The following is a 24,545-nucleotide window of genomic DNA, read 5'->3' as shown; positions in this document are numbered from 1 at the left end:
TGGTTGAGGTCCTAGGTTCATTCCCCAACACTGCAGATAACAAAAACAAAAACCAAAACAAAACAGAAACCTGCAAGGACTGAAACATTAGCCAGGTGTGATGGCACATGACAGTAATCCCCACACTCTGGGAAGCTGAGGTAGGAGGATCCAAGTCTTGGGCAATTTAGTAACTTAGCAAGACCCAGTCTCAAAAGAAATAAAAAATTAAAAAGGGCTGAGGATGAGCCACCCCATCTTTGACAAAGGAGCCAACCATCCTCACTGGAGGAAAGATAGACTCTTTAATAAATGGTGTTGGAAAAACTGGATTTCAGCCTGCCAGAGGTTAAAACTAGACCCATATCTATCACCATGCACTAAACTAAGATCAAAGTGGATTAAAGATCTAAATATTAAAACAGAAACTTGCTGGAAGATAAATTAGGTAGAACTCTCGAAGACATTGGCATAGGAAAAGACTTTATGAACAAAACCTCAGTAGCACAGGAACTAGCACAATCAACAACTGGGATCTCTTCTTGTTAAAAAGCTTCTGCACTGCAAGAGAAACCACCAACAGAGCTAAGAGACAACCTACAATGTGGGAAAAAATTTTTACCAGCTGTACCTCAGACAAAGGACTACTATCTAGAATCTATAAAGAACTTTAAAAAATCAGACCCCCCCCCAAATATAAAGACCCAATCCAAAAATGGGCATCTGAAATGAACAGACATTTCTCAGACAAAGAACTAAAAGCAGCAAATAAATATGAAAAAATGTTCAACATCACTGGTCATTCACGAGATGCAGATGAAAACCACACTGAGATTCCACCTCACCCCAGAAAGAATGGCTGCTATCAAGAAATCCACCAATAACAAATGCTGGTGGGGATGTGGGGAGAGAGGAACCCTTCTCCATTGTTGGTGGGAGTGTAGACTGGTGAAACCACTGTGGAAATCAGTATGGAGATACCTCAAAAAACTAAGATTAGAGGTCCCATTTGACCCAGCTATTCCTCTGCTTCTTCCCAAAAGAATTAAAAGAATCATACCACAGCAATATATGCACACCCATGTTCATAGCAGCACAGTTTGTAATAGCTAAAGCTTGGAAACAGCCCAAGTGCCCATCAATTGGAGACTGGATAAAGAGGATTTGGGGGGTTTTTTTTGTAAAATGAAGCACTATTCAGCCATAAAGAATAAGAAACTAGAGACTTTTATAGCTAAATGGATGCATATTGAGGCCATACTCTTAAGTGAAATAAATAGGACACACAAGTGTAAATACTGAATAGTTTCTCTGGTGTGAGAAGCTGAAAGTGTAAATAAGGATTAAAATGAATAATTGATAATGTGAAATAGGAAAAAAAGGTCCAAAGAGGTAGGAGAAGTGGGAGGGGTAGGGGAATGGAAAGAAGGGAAAGGAAAAAAATATGAGAAAAGGAAAAAATGGAAACAAAGTCTTTGTAAATAGGGAGAGGTGGAGGGGTTGAAGGGAGGGCAGGGGAAGGGGGAAAAATGAGAACCAAGATGCATCATATAAAGGTACAAGTTCCCAATGATAAATGTAAATGTATTGTATACCTAAAGTGTACCAATAGAAGAGTAAAAGGGGGCGGGGCTGAGGATGTAGCTCAGTGCAAAGCCCCTGGGTTCCATGCCCAGTACTAGAGGGAGAGAAGAAAGAGGGAATGAAAACTGCCTCCGGTCAGACTCATTGGTTAGGGCATACTTTAACCATTCTCCTGTTCAATATTTGATGTTAACACAATTCCTTTACTAATGTAAATGATGCTTGCAGTGAACATTTTGGTTTGTTTCCGAGACTGAGGAAAACTGGGGCTGTAACCACGTCACACACACGCCAACAGTTGGGTCCAGTTTGGCAAGCTTCTTACTAGGGCACGGTTGCATGTGGCTCCTGCTAGTCCCTGGGCAGATGGAGCTGGTGGCAGGATGGCAGCTGGTGGCAGGATGGCAGCCAAGCAAGACTGGAGCCATTGGCCCAGGGGGACACTAGTGCCTGCAGCCCGTAGCCAGCACTGAATTCAGGGAGTCCGACACCGAGGTTCGGGCCTGCCTTCCCCAAGCGGCCCTCCACAGCCTTGGGCTCCTGGGGCTCTGAAACCGCCTTCCCGATCCCGCAGCCCACACACAGGTGCTTTTGTCCATGGGCAGCTGCCAAATTGTTCTTTTGGTGGGGGTGGGGGAGCCGCACAAGCTGGGGCCCTCCTCTTCCATCTTGCTAATGTCACTCCTACTTTTACTGTTCCTGTCTGTGACAGCTGGATCTGTACTTCCTCTCATTTTCTTCCCAATAGAAGTAGTGATTTTTTGGTTAGCTCCCTACCCGGTAGTGCTTTACAAACCACTTAGAGTTGAGCGGGTAGAATACTGTTACTTAATTTCTTTTTGACGCTTGTTGTTGTTAGTGTTCTGTATTATCTCACTCACTAATTATGTCCAGTTCTCTGTGTTAGCATAAATGCCCTCAAAGAAATGTTCGTGCACTTACTCATACTGGAGGCATCTTCAGGCTTCTGCCTGCCTAGTGTCCAGGCTGTTTATCCTCTAGCCCTGGGACTCTCATCCTCCATCGTTATGCTGAAAATTGTTCAGCACTGTTCCTCTGTTAACTGAATTTCTCTTTCTCCACCTAGTTAGCCAGATTCCTGCCTCCCTGTTAATTGATACTTTGCCTGGATGTAGAATTCTAGTTTGGAAATCATTTTCCCCTTAAAATTTTCCAGGCATTGCTTTTGTTGTGTTTTAGCTGTTGGTGTTTCTGGTCAGAAGACAGATGTCATCCCAGATTCTCCAAACTTTGTACATATTTTTTTTGTCCTTTCTGAAACCTTTAGTATCCTCTTCATTCCATGTCTTGAAGTTTATAATGTGACTTCATATGGTGGCTTTCTTTTTACCATTGTGCTGAGCACTGAGTGAGTGGATCCTTAAGTCCAGAAATTTTAGTTTTGAGAAATTTTCCTGAATTATATTTCTTCCATTTTCTGTCTTACGAACTCCAAGTCTTCTAACGTTGAACTCTCACTGTTGTACTAAATTTCACTTTTTTGTTTATTTTCTTTGTCAAGGGGATTCTTCAGTTTCATCTTCCAGCTTTTCTCTTGAAGTTCTCATTTCCAGCGCTCCATTTTTACAGTAGCTTTGTTTTCTTCAGGTGTATATATGTATATGTGTGTTCCAGTACTACCCTGTTCTTGTTCCAAGAATGTTCTTGTTACTTCTCCCAGGGTATTTACTGTAATTTTTAAAGCTTTCTTTGTCTCTGTTTGCCTAGGTCCTCTTTGTTTACTTTAGTCTCCTCTGGCACGTTCGAGGCTTTCCTCAGACACCTGGCGATCCTTCGCTGCTCACCTGTATAAGATGGGCACTCGGGGTATCTGGGAGTTTAGCCCAGGGGTGACCTGCTGTTTAGGGTGCTCGGCTGTGCCTTCTCCCTGGGCACTAGCGGGGAGGCTGGGCCTCCTCCTCCTCCGAACCCTCACCTGGCGTGGCTGTCTCCTGCCTGCATTGCGCAGCTCCCCTGACTGCTCTCCGTAAACCTCCTCTTCCTAGCCTCATACCCCCTAGCCCGGTCTGCCTACGGAGGGAAGTGCTCATCTCCTCCTCTCTGGTCAGAAGAGTAGTCTGGAGAGAGGGAAAGCATGTCCCGCTGTTCTGAAACATGCTGGGCATAAAGCTTACCATTCTCTTTAGCAACTTTAAAAGTAAGTATTATATGTGAATGTATTTATGAACTAAAGTCCATTCTAATAACTTGGGAAGCTTCTGATGTCTTGGAAAGTAACTCTGCTTCCTTAGCCCAATTCTTATTTCCAGTTCCATCTTTACTCCTGCTTTTGAGTGAGGAGCACCAGTTACTGAGCCTTGGGGGCCGGGGCTTGAGGTGGAAACTATGATGCTGCTTGTCCTCTCCACTGCTAGCTTTGGTTGAATTGCTTTGGCTGTGCTAAATCATTTCCATTCATGCATCTGTTTTCCAGCTTTCAATATTAAATGGCCTTTTTGCTTGGTCATCATCCTTGTTTTATTTAAAAAGCCCTGTTGATGTCTTTTTAGTAGGATTTTAAAGAAATAGAGATAAATCTAGACTCTTAACCAGAATTTTTGGCATGAATTTAAGTGACATAAGTGTAACTTATGAGTAACCATCATAAGGTATGGGGTCATTAACAGTAACTTCTTAGCTAAGATTCCATTCTGTTTTCAGGTGATGATTTCTGGTACCGTGCAGTTGTTCTGGAGACATCAGGTTCTGATGTGAAAGTTCTCTATGCAGACTACGGAAACATTGAAACCCTGCCTCTTTCCAGAGTGCAACCAATTACTGCAAGCCACCTGGAACTCCCTTTCCAAATTATTAAATGTTCATTTGAAGGTAGATATTTGAGTCACTTTCCAATTTGAATGTCTTGTGGCATTTTCTTCCTTTTGCTTCATAGCTCTGAGTCTGAACCAAATGTGTATTTCTAGTATCTGCTCAGATATCTAAATGTCAAGCCGAGTTTTCAAAGAAATTTCATATCCTTTATTCCTTTTTTTTTTTGGTACCGGGGATCGAACTCGGGTCCTTGCGCTTGTACACCAGGCAGCGAAACCACTGAGCTAAATCCCCGGCCTCATATCCTTTATTCTTTAACTCACAAAAACTATAATCAATTAAGTCTGTCTTTGTTCTATAGCTTATTTTCAGAGCACCAAGGTTCAGGGATTGTCTTTTTCTTCTACTGCAGAGTTGCAGTAAAAAGTGTCAGGAGCAGGATGTGAACCCAGGTGGTCTGACCTTTTGTCCAGGGGCCTTGCTCCTTGGTCATAGGTTTCCTTAAGGACTAGGGGGCATTTAAATGACATTTTTGGCATCTTTCCTATGTGTCTACATTCCAATTCCAGTTGGAATTTAAGTAAACTAAAATGCTTGCAGTAGCTTTTTATGGTTACTTCTGATCTCTTTACTCAGTTGTCCTCCAAGCTGATACCACACCAATTCTCATAGTCTGCTTTGGTTTTGACTCAGAATCAGAAAAATATTGTTGTTTGCTTCTCCCATGAGATCACTGGGTGTAGGGGGAGCAGATACTGTGTCTATTTTGTGCCCTGTAAACCTAGATTAGCACTTGACGCCTTATAGGTCATCAGTAAATAGTCACTGTATAAATTTGATTTTGCAGTTTAACAGCAGTACATCAAAGCATACGGAAACCTAGCTAAAGTCAGTCAGCCTTTTGTTTATTATCTTTAGATAATTTATCTAAATATATCTGTTTTAAAGGGTTTTGAAAACTAACCAAAGTCTTCAATTATTTTTTCTAGGACTGGTGGAACTGAATGGAAGCTGTTCTCAGTTAATAATAGAGCTACTAAAAAATTTCATGTTAAATCAAAATGTAATGCTTTCTGTCAAAGAAATTATTAAGAACATTCACACAGTGTCAGTTGAGAAATGTTCTGAGCATGGTACTGTCAGTGTACCTGATAAGCTGGTGAAGTATAATCGGGCACAGAGCATCACATCTAAAAATCAAAATGCTTTACATAAAGGTATTTTTTCAAGTGTGGTTAATAGCAGAAGTAGGTGTAACAGAGCAAGGATAATCATTTTAATTCACCAGGTCTTTCCTCCCTTTGTGGCCATGGTCCTCCCTTCCCCTCTTCTGCATCCCATGGCAGGGCTCTAATGCTCGTTGCCACCTGGGAGGAGCCACCTTGCTTCAGAGTCTTCCATTCCAGGACCCTGGCTCAGGCAGAGCAGCATTGTGGTGAGCTTTAGAAATGTCAGGTGTTCTGCCTGCACCTTACTCCCAGTTCACTTTTGATCCTGATAAAAGGAGAACTCAGATTGCTGAGATTGGGTTTTTCCAGACCTGTTCTCACCAAAAAGAAGTCCCATACATAAAAGAAGACCTAACCCTTGGAATGTCCGTGTTAATCTGTAAAAATTCAGATCACTGCATAGATAATATTAAAGTCCAAATGAGTGTATTATGTTCTTTGTACAGTGGATCCTTGAGTTACCACTGGCCTGACATGTAAACAACTTGGGTTACAACCGGAATTTTAGTTCTATGACCAAAGTCTTGAGTTATGACCTGAATGCTGGCCACTTGTGCTTCCAGATGGTCTCAGATACAGATTTAACCCTTAAAGAGTTCTGGAAGGAACATTACAGCATCCTTTCCTGTGTGGGGCTGAGAAATCCTGGGCCAGTGTCTAAGGACACTGAGATCTGCCTGTGTACAGGAGAGACTGAAGGCTGTGCAGAGGAGCCTGAGCCTCCAGTTGACCAACTTGAGGTTCAACCAGCCCTTGAGAACAAATTGAGTTCGTAAGTCAAGGGTCCCTAATTGGAACCCAGGCAAGAGGGCAGATACATACATACTTGTTCAGGTCCAGATTTCTCTGGACAGAAGAGACATATGTTGGACATATATTTCCTACTTGATTTTTTTTTCCATTTGCTTTTAGAAAAGATGCATAGGATGAATTGCTGCTGCACAGAGTTACAGGAGCAAGTAGGTAAATTTTTCTCTAAGTAGAATTATACTTCTAACATTTTCAGAAACTAAATTATACTATTTTTCACCCATAGGTTGAAAAACATGAACAGATTCTGTTCTTCCTCTTGAACAATCCAACCAATCAGAATAAATTGATTGAAATGAAAAAACTGCTAAAAAGTTAAGTAAGTCAAGTTTGGTGTTTTGGCCACTTGTCAGTGGGATGTCTCCAGTCGTGCTGTGAGGATAGAGCCGATGGAGTGGCACCTGCTTTAAGGCTGTGTTTGATTTTGTGATGTCATGATCTGAGTTTGGCTCTGACGTTAACGCTGCGGTCCAGGCTTTGACCTGATAGTTCGCTTGTGATACCCTTAATGAATTTGAGCCTAAGGTTGTTGAGGTTGCCAGGGCCTTTCCTTATTGTTTGATTTTACAAATGCTGAATGTTGTTTATATGGACTTGTAAAGATTTTTGGGGGAGGTGAAACTTAGCCTCAGACTCCTTGCATCCAGATTTAAAATCATCTCAGATCTCACTTATTTGCATCACTGCAAATAAGTTTTTTACTTTTTGTGAAGAGAACCTAAGGGCATGGCATGGAAAACAGTGCACTGACAGTAGATTTCATTTCCAGGTGAAACATTACCCCTCTTTAGGCTGTGGTGATGCCAGTGTTTAAAGGACATGTTTGGTGACTCTAAACCGATAGTTACCCTGCTTTTTCAATGTCCTGGTATCCTCTCTCCGAAGATGGCCCTCAGAAATTACTCTGTGAAAATATCCAATTAGAATTTCTGATAAAAATGGAAGTTAACTCCCTTACAATTTTGAGTTTGATATACTTTCAGCCAAAACGCAGGAGCTTTGCTTTATTTCAGATGTGTGTTTTTGTTGGCCCAAGTATAGTTTATATTAGATAGTTGGGAGGTAGCTCAAGAGGCCAGGTTGTTGTTTATTGTACTCTTATTGGCAAGGTAAATCTCAAATAGGAAACAATCGCGATTGAACACATTTTCTACACAATACTCTATTACATTTGCTTTTAAGAAAGTATAATTCAATTCTAAGCAAAATGTTATTAATACAGGATCGAGTTTTCTCAAGATGTATTTTTCTCACAAATTTGTGTTATTTCTTTTTCTTTTGGTACTGGGGATTAAACTCGGAACCTTACGCTTACAGGGCAGGTGACAGCACCACTGAGCTAAATCCCTGGCCAAATATGTTATTTCTAATAAGTTCTGATTTAACAGTTGCAATTACAACTTTCCATCATTTCTAACACACAGTTTTAGTGCTGACTGCTGTCTTGTGGGCTTGAGTTTAAAATCCTAAGTTTAGGGCCAGGGATTTAGCCCAGTGGTTCCACTGCCTGCCTTGCAAGCTCAAGGACCCGAGTTCGATCCCCGGTACCAAAAAAAAAAAAAAATCTTAAGTTTAATACTGATTTTGATTTCATAGATTAACATGTAGTGACATGAACATCTGGAATTTTAGTCCTAGCATCAAATCGCCCATATTTTTAGTCAAGTTGATTAACTTGTATGTGCTTTTGTTGTTTTATGTGTGTAATAGGCTTTTTCCATAACGACATGGAGAATGTTTACACACACAATTTAAGATGAAACCTTTTATTTTTTATTGTTGCTAGATTGGAGACAGAGCTTAGTAACTTTAAAAAACTTTGACTTAAAGCATAAATTGGCTTTCTCTCTAGGAATAGATATTTTGTCTATATTTTCCTTTTTTTTGTACTGGGGATCGAACTTGGGACATTGCACTTTAGAGGCAGGCACGGCACCACTGAGCTAACTCCCTGGCCCTTTGTCTACATTTTAATACAGTATAATACCTTGTATTTGGGTCGTACCTTATGTGCACTGTTACATCAAGGCACATACACAGCCTTCACAACACCTTTCAAAAGAAGGTAGGGCTCATAGATGAGGAAGCTGAGGTCCGCAGCTGCCCATACCACTTACTCAGAGTTCTTTCTGCTGCCAGGACTGCTGTCTGTATGCTGTGCTGTGGCATCATTTTAGATGAGGTCACTTGTATAAGGCATGAAATGAGAGGGGTTGTATTGAAAAAAGTTGCATACATGGTTACATAAACATTTTTAGTGTGTGTGGTAATGAGCATCGAACCCAGGCCCTTGGCACAGAGCTACATCTCTAGTCCATTTTATTTTATTTTATTTTTTTAAACTTAGTTTTATTTTAAATTTTTATTTTAATATTTTAAATATATTTAGGGGCCGGAGATTTAGCTCAGTGGTTCTGCTGCCTGCCTCACAAGCACAAGGTCCTGAGTTTGATCCCCAGTACCAAAAATATATATATATTTTTTTACTCAAACTTGCAATCCTCCTACCTCAGTCTCAGAATGCTGGGACTACGTGTATGTGCCACTGTGTCTGGCTGTATATTTTCTTCATTGTGGTGAAGGTACCATTTAATATTGACTCAAGCCATTAAATTATTCTTCCTACAGATAAAATGTGTTTTAAAATCTAAGTATGATGTCATCTCTGGAGGAATTTTTGTTGATAGTTTAATTGTAAACTGCCAAAATAGGAGTGCTCTGGTGATAAGAACATAAACCCTTTGTAATTTATTGCTGAAAAGTAATAATCAGCTACTTTAACACACAAGTTAATATCAGATACTTTTATCTGAAGGAGAGTACCAACATCTATAGTTTGTATTTGTGAAGGGTAATATAAATGGCTTTAACTAACATATAGCACTTACAGGTCTGAAGTGAATGTAATTTCAGTTGAAAGTGATTATTTTGTATGCTTGTACTTCAACTAGAAATTAAGATCCACAGGGATTGAGTTTTTATGTATGGTGTAATGATGGTTGATTTTTCTCTTTCAGAAACAGTGCCTTTTGGAAGCAAACACTAATGAGGAAGGAAACAAAGGCTAGACTATGAGAAAAAGTATACATCTTGTTTTCTGTTGTTGTTGTTGTTGTTGTTGTTTAGAATCTTCACCTACTTTTTCTTTAATGACATTTTTATGCCTCCATTTTTGCTTGCTTCTTTTAGTTTGGTTGGGGCTTTTTCCTCCATAAGTTCTTCCCACTAGATAAGTAAATCTTATATCAAAGATTTATACTAAATTCATAGGAATACCTGGAAGGGATAGATGGAGGCTTTCCACTGTGTATATAACTTGTTTTTGCCATAGAGGAATTAAAACCATGGCATCACTCATGCCAGGCAAGCACTCTACCACTGAGCTCTACCTCCAGTCCGGTGATGTTTTATTACTTGAAAGTATTAAAGAAAATATAGCTCTGTGTTAACACTGGATAAGTTGGTGGATATACAAGTTTTATTATTTTCTGTATGTTTATTTTCTAATAAGATATTCCCTCCACTCCTTATCATCTTCTGCATAATAAATGCTCTGCAGGACCAGGGATTTAGCTCAGTGGCACCACCCCTGCCTCCCAGGGGAAAAAGTCCTGAGTTTGATCCCAGTACCAAAAATAATAATTTAAAAAAATGCTCTTGCTTCTTCCCTCTTTCACCATTGTTCTTTAGCTGTCCACACTGAGGTCAGCAGCTGCTTTTCTCCACCCTTGTTTGGATTGGGCTTTTTGCCTCTGGGCTTGGAGTCTTTCCTTGATCTGTGGACCATTTCCCTGGAAAGGACTTTGTCTTTCTGCTCTTGCCATCCATTCCCTTCCAAATTTGTAGCCAGTTAGATTTTTGCTGTAGAAAGAACTTAATGTTTTCTCCTCTGATATGATGGTACACACCTGTAATCAATCCCAGCTCCTGGAGAGGCTGGGATAGGAGGATCACATGTTTGAGCCCAGCCTGGACAATTTAGTTAGATCCTGTTTCAAAAAGATTAAGCAGGCCGGGGAGGAAATGGGGCGTAGGGATGTTGCTCAGTGGTAGAGCACCCTGGGTTCTAAAGGATAAGTGCAGTAGTACGTATTTGTCTTGAAGCACATAATTTTAAATTCTCCTGAACACGCATGTGCAGAATTATGGGCCAAGTGGAAAGTTTACTGCCAGCCCCCCAAAGTTTCTATTTGGAAAATTTTCCATGATTTAATTATCAGACTGTGACAGTTTAAGGTGTGGTCACCAACTCAAAGCAGATCTTAAAAGATTGGTGTGGTTTTTGTTGTTGTTGTTTTACTTTTATTGGTAATGTATATTAGCTATTCTGTTAAATGGAATTTTTCTTTATGTAAAAAGCTGTTCAAAAGTTGATATGGTTTCTATTTAGATAAAAGATTATGCTTCTTTGCTCAATAAAATCCTTTCAATTGTCAACTAGTTTTCCTTTATGTACTTACTGCCAACATTTTGGTGATTTCCTTTTATTGCACACAATGGAGCACTAGATAGTTTATTCATGCTGTCTGCTCCATTCTTCTCAGAACAGAAATGCAAATGACAACTATGGAATCACAGAATTTGCCTCTGTGTTAAGGAAAAGTAGGGAAACTAGTCAAATAACAAAAAATCAAGAGCCAAAGTTCATTTCTTCAAATGCCAGTGTTGTATCATTTGGCCCTAGAAATTTGAAGATAAAATAATTTAATGGCGTTTTATATTATTTGGTGATTCAGCTATTTATCTTGTTCCCTAAAAGAGATAAATATCTCCTACTGTACCAGCCTGACAGCTAGAGGTATGGGTTGGATTAATTTAACACACTGAACTTCCATGTCCTTTTTTTTTAAGTAGGAAAAATTTATTGGGAGAAAGAAAGCTTCTGCCTGAGAGAGACAGAAGGGGGAGCGGAAAGTGGGTTGCCCGTCTACCCCGCTTTTCAAGGATGTTTTACACAGCAGAACCATGTGGTAAGGCAGGTACAAAGTGGGACAAAACTGTACGACCCAGTGGAAATTTACAAGGTGGGCATGAGGTGGGACAAAACCATGACCAATAGGATTACAAGTACAGTCACCAGGTAATAGTGATTAAATGGCGGTCAAATGGGGGAGCAAGTCCCATAGCAAGGGTACAAGGATTTTCAGTAAGGGTGGGTCAGGGATATTTCCTGGAGGGGCTGGGTTAAGACTTTGGCCCTCCACCCAGGTGATGGATACCTATTAGAATATCAGTCACCACTGTTCCTCCTAATGGGTGTGATAGTTTCTCTCCTTTTACAGTGCTGGTCTTCAGTGAACGTGTCTTCTCTGTCCTCCATGTTGGCTCCTCCTGGGCTGGCCCTGTCTAACTGCTTACAAGCTATCTAATTAACTTACCTATCTGCAATATTCCCCCCTCTGAAGAAGGACCCCTAACTGCTGTGAGGGGGCAAAGGGCGAAGACAGGTCTGGCTAATTCCGGCTGGAGAGGGTTGTAGTTGTGATCAGTAGTTAGAGTTACTCTACAGAGAGTCTATCTAAAGGCCTTCGATGGGTGCCAGGCATTGTCATCTTGGTAGCTGTATAGCTTTGAGTCTGGAGGAGATAAAGCCAAAGAAACAATTAAGAATACATGGGTCAAATTATACGGTCGGCAGGATTGCTATGAATATGGCCAACAAGGGTCTCCCATCAGAAGGAACTTGTAATAGCCTCCCACAAGGAGGATAAGGAGAAGGTCCAGGGGACTTCAGAATCCAACAGAGAAGTCGTGTTGTATAGTTTAGCAGTCATGAGCTGTTTACCAGGTCAATCTGGTGGATCCCAGTGAAAGAAGTCTAGCACATTTGTCATTGGTTCCATTTGTATGACTGCGTGGAGTCTGGCAGTCTCTAGGCAAGAATAAAAAAACTTTTAAGAAATCAGAGCATGTATAATCTAAGCATGAGCACATTAGAATCGAAGGGCAGGTTGGGAAATTGAAATAGTGATTGTAACCTGGTGGCTAGATTCTACCATAGATTTTTCCTAATGATCCATAACTGGTCAGCTACTGGTGTAGCTAGAAACTGCCAGAAGGGGTCAGTGACTGGAGCCCTTTTTACATCTAGCTTTATTACTATGGCATTATTTATACCTCTTTTGGTTATTCTTTTCTGGGTGTTTAAAACCAAGTTAAAGGGAGACCTGTGCCAATCAGGATGAACCTCTTGCTATCTATCAAGGTCAGTTAAGTCTCCTCAGGCATTACTTGGAACCATGCATAGAGCCTCTTAGCTCCTCCGTCTGTCAGCCCTCAGGATGGGTCATGGCCTTGCTTGACCATGTTGCTTTCAGTGAAAGTGTGGGAGATTTTTTCCTCTTTGTGACCCTCCTTTGAAACACGGTACCTTTGTCCTCTGGTGCCCAGCAATCCCCCTGCTCAGGAGGTTGAGTAACTTAGCAAAGATGTAGGATCCTGGATATTTGTTGATCTTGAGGGACCAGGGCCAAAATATTGGCTGTCCTCATAGCCCAGTTACCTTTCTAGATTTGGTCTCCAAACTTTAGTTGTTGAACACCCAAAAGAGAAGATCAGTGACATAAGTATTTCAGTAGGAGCAGTGAGCTTAACTATTATAATAGTTAAAACATCAAGCACTTTTGAAGTATAAAGCACAGTTAGAGGGCTGTTATTTTATCAACCATGGTCATTTTAGTAGTTGGATCCCTGCAGAATGTTAACAGACATCAGTTATACATTATGTAGAAAAACTTAAGATCAAGAGCCACACAAGGTATTTTAGCACGACAATCATGATGACATTTTCTTTGTAACACACGTCCATCTAAGTATGGAATAGTCTTTCAGTCAAACACCTCCATCTGATCACAAGACATTAAGTGACATAAACAAAACTCTTATTTGTTATCCTTTAGTAGGATACCATCTAAAGAGAACATACATATTGGCCTATAAATGTACCTTAGGAATTTATAATGTCTAGCCTCTAATTTTAGTGTGTGACACTGTTTCAACTGATGGGCGACTGAACATCCCTAAGTGTGGTGACACATATACATCACATAAGTTTTTAAGATAACTATTATTTGACTGGTTGTCTCATGCTGGCTTGACATGTACCTCTTATCACAAGTAGCTGGAGTGTAAGAGCCAGATACCTGAGACAAAGATCATCACCATAAACAATATCCCAGAAGACTTGTACACCCAGAAGGCATGAATGTATATACCATGAAATAACAATGAGTATCAATTACATGAAACCCTTTGTCCCTTAATTTTGTTTTGTACCAAGGGGATTTTAAATAAAACCTTGTTTTCCCACAGAAAACTTAGACCATGACCATTGTACACATATCACAATGATATGTTTAGCAATGTATTTCCCATGAGGCTATGGAAATTATTGGAGTTCCCTTTGAACAAAGGATGGGATAAATTTTTTCCAGGCAGCTGCTCCTTTATTTACCAAGGGGAGTCCTGTCCAGTAGTTTTCCTAAGCCCAAGAGTCTTTAATTATCTTAACAAATTTTTAGATGGCCTGTGAGAGCCAGATCATAACAATTAACATTATTTTGACCAATGAAAGATTCCCAAGTTATACATAGACAACAGTATGTACTGTATTTGTAAAACGAGTTGACATTATTTGGATAATCTATCTGGCAACCTGGGGGAAGCATGTCTTTAATTATATTTATCTATAAGCCAACTTGAGTTACAGGCAAACATCTTAAAAAATCCAAAATGCCAAAAGAAAAAACCTCAAACATAACAGCTGTACATGTTACAACAAATTGAACAGACCAGACACACACATAAGACAACTTGTTTATAAACCAGAGTGCACTCAGATGCATTTGGCTAAGTTGAATTCTAATAACTTTTATAATTTTAGGGTTATAATTATGAAAAAGACTAGTCAGAACTTTGTAGATCAATTAACAGAGATCTCTTCTAATAATCAAGAGGAGTAAAAATCTTCACCTGTGAAAGCAAAAACAGTTTTAAGATGGGCCCTAAGCTGATGGTTTGACTGGAATACCCAGCTACACAGGCTTCTCATGGTTGCTTTGATAACCACAGTTGTTTGATAGCCACATGTAATTGTTCCCTCTTAAGGGGACAGTCTATTAAAGGTAATTGTAACTATCTCCACTGGGGGTGCTCAGGCCAGGTTTGCATGTAGAAGAGACGAGGTGACCCTCTTTGGAGCTAAGTATGGATTCTAAGCAGTGAGGGTAGAAGGCCTGCCTAGGCTCCAAACTGCTGCACTACAGATGTCTACCTGTGACAGTTTTTCCCATTTGAAAATAAAAGGAAAAGAAGGCATCTCCTATCCCTCTTGTTCTGTGCCCAATCTAAGGTGGCCCTTAGACTTTATCTCGTGCAGTGCCAGTGGCGGCTGACTAGAGGTGCAAGGAAGTGGCCAGAGCCAGGTTGACTGTTCTTACCATTCTCTAATTTCGTCTGAGGGTTGAAAGACAGATAAATTTGGACTAAAACTTTTACATTTATTTTTTGAGTTTCAGGATTAAACCCAGACCAGTTTTCTATATGGCCCAGTGATAAGTGAAGGTCAGCTTTACTCTGGAAGGATTCCAGAGAGGGGAAACTCACCATTCTGGAAGCTTTGTCCTGAAGCCCAGCAGCCACGGAGGAGGGAAATGCCTTGGCCCAAACACTGTTGAGAACTGTTATTTCTCAGGACCAGGGCAGTGGAGAAGGGACAGAAGAGTGCCTTTAAGTATGGCACATGAACTAAATCTTAACCATCTCAGGTGTAGAAGGACAATTAAGATCAGGAGCTTTTCCAGAGTGGATCTGCGATCCTTAGCAAAACGTCTCCAGAGACAAAAGCTATGTTAGACTCCAAATGCACTGCCAAGCAGAAACATCAATAAGCAAAGAACCCGAATGGCTGCTTTTTTGCTTCTTGAAGGAGAATGAAAGTGTTCTAACTGTATTGTTTAGGGCTTTTTAAAAAATAAATTATTTTGAATCTATAATATCTTATTTATGATTTAAACATCCTACAGGCTGTGGAGCAGCTCCCTGATCTTGTAGAAACACTCCCAAAGCCATATTTTACCTATTATTAACATACAAACTGAAACGGTGTCCTGTAGCAGGCACTTAGAAGCACTTGTTTGAGCTTCTGGAATGTGGTCTGGAAACCAGGTTCCCAGGTTAAAATGTGGGTATCTGTCTTTTGGGTTTCTCTATAAGCTAATAAAGGGGTCACACAATCTCATATCCTGCTATCTGAAGGCCACAAAAGCCTGTCATTTCTAGGACTGTCCTTAGCTCTTTTAGTCTTGGGCTGTGGAAAGGAAAGAATTGGTTTACTTCTTTCTTTCCCCAGTCTTTGGGTTCCCTTAGATATAATAAGCCCTAAATATTTTACCTCAAGGCTGCAAAGCTGTGCTTTACGTCTAGAAACATTATAATCCCTGTCTGTTAGAAAATCCACCAGAGCACAGATGTCTTGGCTAGAAAGCCCTTCTGAAGAGGCACCTAATACTCTACCATCTACATACTGCAAGACTGTCACTTGGGAAAAACTATAGTATTTTCTTTTATCAAATCAGGATCTAGGGATGTCCTCATCTTTTTTTCCCTGACAAATAGTTGACAATTTAAATTAACTGAAGGACTTAGTTCTTGGGTTTCTTAGACCTTCAAGAATACATGCCTGAAAATGTCTTCTATTTAATCTCCTATCTGATTGGCAGGCCAGTGGGGGTCTTGGATAGGAACTGCTTGTGTTCTAGTAGGAACCAGTTGTTCCCCTGGCTGCCTGTCTGTTGAGCTTCCAAAATTAAGATAACATTTGTCTCTATGTAGTAGCAGCTTGTAATACTACTTGTCTCTCATTAGAAATCAATATTTAAGAGCAACATTACATCTTTCTAATCTAGTCCATAGGTCTGAGTAAGTCTTCTATGTTCATATCATGGTAATCTGAAAACTTTCTTAGGTCTCATTTAATCTGTCTTAGATCACTGAGAGAAAAAGACACATGAACTCAGGTAGTCCCCTATTTGCCATTTACTTCCTGCAAGGATGTTGTCTTTGAAGGGCCTGAACAACTTAGCTAAGGATGGATATGGCCTCATAGATTAATTATGGCTGGCCTACAAACTCCACCCTCAGTAACTGGTGGTTAGGGAAAGGAGTAGCCTCAGGCTTAGAGGTACTGAATGTTGTCTATCCAGTCATTTAGGCAACTTTTATTAGCAGCAAGACAAGGCCACTTCTTTAAGGTCCATTTTAAATTCACTAAATATTTGAAACTCATAGGTCCTCCCAGCAGCCACAGTCCACATAGTAAAGGCACCTTTATCAACTTCCTAGGCTCACAAGAAGGAACAGAAAGGCTGACCAAAATACTCCCATATTAGAATTAGCATGTAAAAACACAAATGCAAGTTACTGATTGTTAATTTCCCTAGTGTAAGAAAAAATAGTTGTTGCAACTTGACTTAGTCTGACTTTCTGGAAGGAGGAGCAGTCTGACTACAAGGGATTCTCAAATGGACTCTCAACAAGTTGGAAAAAAGTTTAAGGGGAGTTTTTAACTCATTAGCAGAAAGAAAAAGTCCAAATAAAGCTCAAGCTGGTTAAACATCCCCCAAAATCACCATATAGCATTTTATAAGTCCACAGTCAGCATTCCAAAGTCCACAACCTATTGGAAAAGGCATTTTCCTCCCCTAAACACATAAATGATGAAGACCATGCCTAGGAGGGAGAGAGAAGGTTCAGGTAGTTTTTAATCTATCAAAAATTTGATTTTTTTAACATTAGTCTAGAGGGCTGTCTTACTAGTAGTGGAGAAAGCAGTCCAAACCTGTAGCTCAGCTCTTAACGGAGGCTTAAGAAAGGGCTCTGATGACATCTTTCAGATCGCTCTGAGACAGGATGTCTGATGATCACTGACAGAGTTCCCCTTTTACCTCCCTGAGGAGTCCAGATAGGGACAAGATGTGGAGATTTTCTGCTGATTACCCAGATGGGCTGTCAGAAGCTAGTTTCTTCTGAGAGACCTTTGGGTATCTGCCAGAGAGTGGCCCTGCCCATGAACCCTCAGTTGTCACCTCAGTTTCTGCTAGTTCCACGAAATCAGAGATCTGTCTCCAAAAGGAAGCCAACTGCCTATCTGGTCAACATTCCACCTGCCATTGGCTTCAATGAGAGTGGGGATTCACCAGAGGGCAACTGGAGAAACCTGTCCTCTGCTTTGAGAGTGGCAGCTGCCCTAAAGGCAATTACTAGCTGGCAGAGTAACCACTGTTTGGCATTCTATAAGGGACTGTATTTGAGATGATTTCATAACAGACCCATTTGACAACATTTTAAAGCAACTAAATCCAAATGCAACACACACAAAACAAAAAACATAATTTTAACAAAAGACAATGCCTAAGAAAAACAAGAAATTTGCAAACATTTAAACCACACAACTAAAAATTAAGACACTTTTGAAACAAAAACCAAAACAAAGGCCAGAATCTATGAAACAAGTGTGGAGAGCCTATGAAACAAAAGTTACAATGTGTAAAGCAAAAAGACCAAACTTAGAACCTATGGAACAAAAGCAAACTCTTATGAATAATCTCGGTGGAAAACCTGCAAAATGGTACACGGGGAAGAGATGTAACTCTCAAACCTACTAGACATCCGAAACACGAGTTCGTGTTCTCTAAAATCTAAAAATGAATTCTAGGAACAACGGAGGTTAAAAGTAGGAAAAATTGATTGGAAGAAAGAAAGCTTCTGCCTAAGACGGAAGGGGGACCGGAAAGTGGGTTGCCCTGGACTTCCGTGTCTTAATTCTGCATAAGTTTAAGATGCTTCCAATTTTAATATGTCAACCTTATGTCATTCAACAAATACTTACTGAACTCCAACTATGTACCTGACATCATGGTAGATGCTGGATTTATTGTTTAATAAGACCACCTATGGCCTTGCTAATCTCACAAGTTGATTCTTGACTTTAGGTTCCCTCAGAATATCTAGTTCGGTCATACTGGTAGATGAATACATTAGAGCTGAGATACCATATATCCCAAGTTTATTCCAGGCCAGAGGCCTTGTAAATAGAGATGAATCACACGTAGTTCACCAGGGAAGAGATTTCTGTCATATGGATTAAACAGAACTCCCAGGGCCTGAAGGGAAAACCCCATGTTTTATGTGCCTTTTGTTCTGCTAGAATTCCTTTGCTACAACAGCTAGAAATGTAATAAGCCCAAAATTATTAATAAGGGCAATTAATATTCTGAAATGGGGCTCTCGTTATATAATAAATGCTCCAGAAACCAACACATGAGGAGCCTCACTAGCAGTACTGGCAACTTCCCAGAGAGGATGGAGAGGCTGCCTGCCAAAGCAGTCAGCCATTATTAACGTTTCCAGTGGGCTGGTCAGGAACACGGTGAATGAATTAGGCCTGTGGCATCCTTCTGGGATAAGCCAAAGAGGCCATCTGGGCGGCTCAGCTGTACAAGTGATTCCATAGCTACATTTGTGCCCAAGCAGTTCTTATCAAACACATGAGGACTATTCTCAGGAGTGATTTTCATTTTTTCAGATAAAAGGAATTGGAAGGCAGCCTGTGCTTCTAAACATGCAGAAGGAGGAGTGGTAGAATGATTTTGTTTGCGAGGAGGTCAGGTGGGGTTAGTGGCAAGATTACTGCTCAATACCTAGGGCGAGAGCTGCAGAAGGCTTCCCTACATAGGTATTAATGTCTCTTGCACCTGAGCATTGTTGGGGTACTGTTTAGGCCCTGCAGCCAACACCCCTAGGGATGCAGTAGCTTCTATGTAGAGAACAGGGGAAGGGGACGTTACCAGAACCTCTACAGTAAGTGCTAGTCTCCTGTGAGCCACGGCAGCACACGACGAATTACAGGAAAGGTAGAAAAATGAGACTCAGAAGAAGCTGAGCTTTGGGTCTGATCAGTGCTGCTCTGGGCGGCAAAGACCAAAGCCCCCTAGCTTACTACACCTTTTATTCAGTAAATGGGGAGAAACAAATGTAACAAGTGAAATATAGAGTTCAGTACTTCACATTGGGATAAACAAGGTGTAACAAAAGGCTGGGGGGCCGTGGAAATCTAAGAATAATGAGGAGCTATACAGATGAAGATTTGGTTCCTCCCTGGCGTCTCCCGCAGTGTGGTCTTGTCCTAGAGATTGCAGCATGGGGGGAATCACTGATGTCTCAGTCGTCACCAGAGGCCAAAATGCAATTATGTCTGGAATCTCCTAGCTGGGCTGTAGGCAGGAGAACTAGGCCTACTCAAGTGATTTTTCCCTAGAATTATGTACCATTGCTCCCAACACTTCTAGACTACCTCCTAAAACTGGTTCCATCCATGGTTTTAGCTCCAAGCCTCAGCCATTTTCCTGTGCTTGCTTTTTAACCAAGACCCTGAGAAGACTCCATTTTTACAACCTCAAAATTGATGAGAGGCTGTGAGGAAACAACAGATGCTTTTTGCAGGGCAGACACAACTGGAGCCCACTCTGCTACCTCCAAGGTGCATTGATTGCTATCAAAATTCATCCAGTTAATACTTCAGGCAAAAATAGATGCGAAGACAAAGCCAAATTCATGATCCTGGTAATCAGCAACAGCAGGGAAATTTGTTTTCGGTACAGGGGATTGAACCCAGACCCTTGTGCATGCTAGGCATGTTCTCCGCCTTGCTACATACCCATGTGTGTTTTTTTGGTACAGGGGGCCAAACTCAGGACCTTGTGCTTGCAAGGCAGGCAGCGGTGCACTGAGCTAAATCTCCAGCCCTCAGGAACTCCAGCTCCAACCACAGCTTGCTGGGCAGGCAGGCCTGGGACATTCTGGAGACCCATGTCCCACAGTTCAGGGGCAAGGCAGCAACCTCCTGGGATTCACTGGATCCTGCCAGAAAAGGTTGCATTTCCCGAGTCTTGTATGAGGCCCATACTTGGGGGCTAGCATCCCAGGCTCCAATTGGCTAAAGAAAGCGCCCCTGAGAAGGACCTGGTGTCTTCTGAGCAAAAGAGCTGGCTTCTGATCACTCTTCTAACAGGACCACAAGCCTAGCTCAGCTTCCAAGGGAATGGATTTCCTCAGGGGGCATTGTTAAAATGCACACACCCTGCAAGCAAGGACTGCCCCAGCACAGAGTATGGAAGGAAGGGAAGGAGGGGTGGGGACCGAAAGGCAGGAGTGTGGGGACACTGGATTTTTTTTCCTAGCCTCTGGGATACATAAAATGCGAAGGCTAAAAGGAGAGGGGAGAACAGTGAGTCAGAGGTGCCTGCTGGGCATCTTCCTCCATTTTCCCCTATCCTGGGAGGCCACTGACCCTAGGGCTGTTTCACTTCCCTTAAAGGATTCAATCTTGGGGCCTCCTCAGGATAACGGAGGAGGGTAGCATGGGGGCCTGGGGATTTAGCTCAGTGGCTCTGCCACTTGCTTCACAAGCGCAAGGTCCTGAGTTCGATACCCGGTACCAAAAAAAAAAGTCTCAATTGCTAAGGCTGGCCTTGAATTTGCAGTCTTCCTGCCTCAGTTTCCCAGGTAGCTAGGATTACAGGCATACATCACCATGCCCAGCTAGCTGGACACCATGCCCAGCTATAGCAGCTAGCTGTAGAGCACTGAGTAGTTTTGAATGTTGAATGAATTTTACCCAAGCCTTTGCCTGCACAGAAATTGCATATTTACTTGATTTAGCCACAAGCATCACATTCCCCCAAAAGCAAATCCAGTGTAACTTTGTGCATAATTCTTCCAACTTATAGAAGAGTTGGGCCATATACTTTCATCCTTAGAACAAACAGTGCCTGCTCCAGACACAGGGTGTAAGATGGCGGCATTGCTGCTTCTCAGGTTCCCACTAAAAACTTTGTTCTCTCCTCTCACTTGCTGCCTCACAGCTCTTGCTCTGGCTTAATTTGCTGCCGGTGGAGCACCTGGGGATCGGCCTTCATTTCCCCTGGAATGGGTGCTTTGCCGTTTAATAAACAGACATTGGTTCCTGTTCTTATAAACAAGGCTCTGGTCAGTGGCTTCTCTGGGGGTTTAGGGAAATACACAGCTTCGCAGATCTGTGAGGCATGCTCCTTTGTGCCTGTTCTTTTCATGTGCACTTTTCAAATAGGATAAGGACCCTCATGAGGACGAGGGCTGGAGGGCTTCTCAGGGCTTTAATCTATGACCTGTTATGCACTCAAGGTGAAGATGTCTTTTCCCTCATTCTCCCTTGCCAACAGTGTATGGCATGTGCCCTCCCCATCACCCCTACTCTTACTACAAGGACCAGATGTGCCCTAAGAGCAGGGAGCCATGGTGATGTCTCAGAGAGGGAGAATAGCTGCTGATCTATAACCTACACAAGGAAGAAATACCCTAAAACACGAGGAACAAGTGTCCAAAAATTCCATGTCCATGATCCAGTGGAAAATTACCAGACCCTAACTTACCCAGCAGCATCACAAAAGCTTGTCTCTTTCCTTTGTTAATGGGCCAGTCTGCTCTCCAAATTAAAGGGGCACGGTTCCCCTCCCTCTCAACCTGAAGTCCCTTCCCCACTTCCTCTTTCTTCTCCATTAAAGCTTTTGCCTGTAAATTCATTTTGTTGTCTCCATTTTAATTTCTGTTATCACTGAAGCAAGTTTCCACATGCATCTAGTATCACTTCCATCATTTAAGGGACTGGATGGCAAGAATGTGAGTTGGGGTCCCCCGGGGTTAGGAATCTGTACCTATCACCATCCTCTGTAGGTCAGGAAGCAGCCATCACAGTTAAGCACCTTTTCTGGGAAGAGCTGACAGGTGAGAGCTGGTGGGGGAACAGCAGACTGCTTCATCTCCAAAGCCATGGTCCTGCCACTACACTGAGTGCTTCCTGGTTGTGTACTGCTCAGTGCTGAAGTCCTCACTTAAAGTAATATCCATACCTTATGTGTTTACAACCGAGGCACCCTGTACAGGGTAGTTTGTGAAATAATTCACAATTTAAAAGGGTATTTCCTATGTACAGTGGACCCTTGACTTACAAACTCAACTGGTCCCCCGAGGGCTGGTGGTAACTCAAGTTGGTCGTAAGTCAATACAGCTGAGATCTGGATGTTTACCTGGGTACACACTATAGATAACAAGAGGCAGATGAATCTTCCATTAACCTAATTAACCCAGGTTGTTTTTGTGTCAGGCTGGTCGTAACTTGAGGGTCTACTGTATATCTTACCAGGCAAAGGGGTCAGAAAGATGAATAAGGCAAAGTAAATCCTGAGAAGCTAAGGAGCTCATAAGTCCTTTGAAAGGATGGCCCTTCATAGCAACTTTCTTTTCTCATTTCCCATAAATCTTCACAAAGGAAAGATTGTCATGGATGGCAAGTAGCTGCACAGCATCCCTGCATAAAAGGCCTCCAACCCTGTCAGAGGCACCCACTCATGCTATCCACAGCCTGCCCTTCCTGCCTCCCTACACTGGTAAGACCTGCAGGCAGCCGGGCCAGATGATGCTTTGGTTAAGCTTTGATAAGAAGTTGGCACCAACTGGTATCTCTTCCAGTATTTCTGCTTCTTGCTCTTTACTATGTTTTCAGAGAATGAAAAGATGGGTCATTTAAAGACTGATCAAAAGGCAGGTCTGCAGACGCGGTCCCGAGGTCGCCAGTCATGCTGAAAACACCGAATCAACCCGCACCCCGGCAACAATCCACTGGACCCCCCACCCCACGCTCCTTTGGGCTCTTCTCTGTACAGCCACCTGGTTCCACACTACAAAGACGCGGAGGACACTGGACCACCAGACCACTGTACTGGAGCTAATCAAATTCTCAGCATTTAAAGAATTCCTGCCCACCCCCGCCGCCATCCCAGGCTCCTAGAGCAGAGAAGCTGAACCAGTCCCAGCACCCGGAAGGAAGCTCCCCTGCTGCCATCCCAAGCTCCTAGGGCAGAGAAGGTGAGCCGCGTGGGCACCAGAAGCAACCCCCCCCCCCGGAAAATGAGAAGACACGTAAACAAGCCTCAAAAACAGACTTCTGGATCACCTACAGCAACCCCAAAGGGCAACAAGATGGAACAATCTGATACTCAACTACCTGGACTCTCTGAACTGGCAACAAAAGAGGATCTGGGAAAAATGAAATCAGAAATAATTACTCACATAACAGCAAAGATTTTGCTCATTGTGCAAGACATGATTAATAAATCTAGAGAGGACACAGATAAAAATATAGAGGATCTGAGGAACATGATGGAATCCCAACACAGGAAACAAATGGAATCCATAAAACAGATGCAAATAGATTTCCAGGAGATTAAAAACGCCATCAAAAGTCTGCGCAGCAGAATGGACCAATGTGAGGATAGAATTTCAGATATAGAAGAAAAGATTGCAATTAGTGACCAGGAAAAGAAAAAAATGCTTTAAAATTGTAAAGGAACATGAGAAATCAATCCAGCAGCTGCTAGATGATGCAAAGAAGAATAATATAAGACTGATTGGAGTCAATGAAGAAAGAGGAGAGAGTGCAGATGACATAAAAAACTCTTCACAGAAGTGATGGCAGAAAACTTCCCAAGGAGGAGGAAAGAACTTGACATAAAGTGAGGCATATACGACTCCAGCTCGCCTTGATCAAAAAAAAATCTACACATAGGCACATAATAGTTAGAATTCCAGAAATCCAACAGAAGAACAAAATTCTACAAGCAGTGAGAGAAAAGAAACAAATCACATACAAAGGAAAGCCCATCAGAATCACAACAGACTTCTCAATGCAAACCCTCAAGGCAAGAAGAGCTTGGAGTGATGTATTTCAAGCCCTAAAGGAAAACAGCCTCCAACCCAGATTGATGTACCCTGCAAAACTATCTTTCAAAATTGATGGAGAAATAAGATACTTTCATGATAAAGAGCACCTCAGGAACTTCATGAATACCAAACCAGCACTCCAAAAAATTTTAGACAATACCCTAGGAAAGGACAATGAGGATCACAACCCCAGGAAACCCAGCAGAATGAATCCATTGGGCGTGACAAATTAAATGCAAAGTGGGAGAATCCAACAAAAAGAAAAAGTCATGACAAGGCTTTTAAAACCTTTAACTTCATCTCCCTAATGAGTGTATCAGTCAATCTTGTTATTGTACTGAATAGTATTTTTCTGAT

The 24,545-nt window shown here is 41.7% G+C and overlaps 2 protein-coding genes across 10 annotated transcripts in view; one reads left to right on the top strand and one right to left on the bottom strand.

Annotated features, from left to right (window-relative positions):
* Tdrd1 (tudor domain containing 1) overlaps nt 1-10,807 on the top strand; it is a 48,688-nt gene extending 37,881 nt beyond the window's left edge. For 2 of the 4 annotated variants that reach the window (XM_087185270.1, XM_087185267.1), the window contains 5 exons: nt 4,225-4,392; nt 5,325-5,552; nt 6,477-6,523; nt 6,601-6,688; nt 9,392-10,807. In XM_087185270.1, the coding sequence (XP_087041396.1) occupies nt 4,225-4,392; nt 5,325-5,552; nt 6,477-6,523; nt 6,601-6,688; nt 9,392-9,420 (560 nt within the window). In that variant the 3' untranslated portion in view covers nt 9,421-10,807. Of the gene's footprint in view, nt 1-4,224; nt 4,393-5,324; nt 5,553-6,476; nt 6,524-6,600; nt 6,694-9,391 lie in introns of all 4 variants that reach the window. The other 2 variants (XM_087185271.1, XM_087185268.1) reach the window with 1 other exon arrangement.
* A 468-nt stretch (nt 10,808-11,275) lies between these two features.
* Nucleotides 11,276-24,545, bottom strand: part of Afap1l2 (actin filament associated protein 1 like 2) — a 176,378-nt gene continuing 163,108 nt past the window's right edge. For 3 of the 6 annotated variants that reach the window (XM_087185660.1, XM_087185664.1, XM_087185663.1), the window contains exon 20: nt 11,276-12,246. In XM_087185660.1, coding sequence (XP_087041786.1) covers nt 12,205-12,246 — 42 coding nt within the window. In that variant the 3' untranslated portion in view covers nt 11,276-12,204. The remainder of the gene's footprint in view (nt 12,247-24,545) is intronic. The other 3 variants (XM_087185655.1, XM_087185657.1, XM_087185661.1) reach the window with 3 other exon arrangements.

This window comes from Heterocephalus glaber, unplaced genomic scaffold (genome assembly GCF_053883595.1).
Source record: "Heterocephalus glaber isolate CG9 unplaced genomic scaffold, H.glaber_assembly_v1.0 deba00001497, whole genome shotgun sequence".
NCBI classification, from domain to species: domain Eukaryota; kingdom Metazoa; phylum Chordata; class Mammalia; order Rodentia; family Bathyergidae; genus Heterocephalus; species Heterocephalus glaber.
The sequence above is the reverse complement of the archived record's forward strand: the minus strand, read 5'-3'. Positions and strand labels throughout refer to the sequence as shown.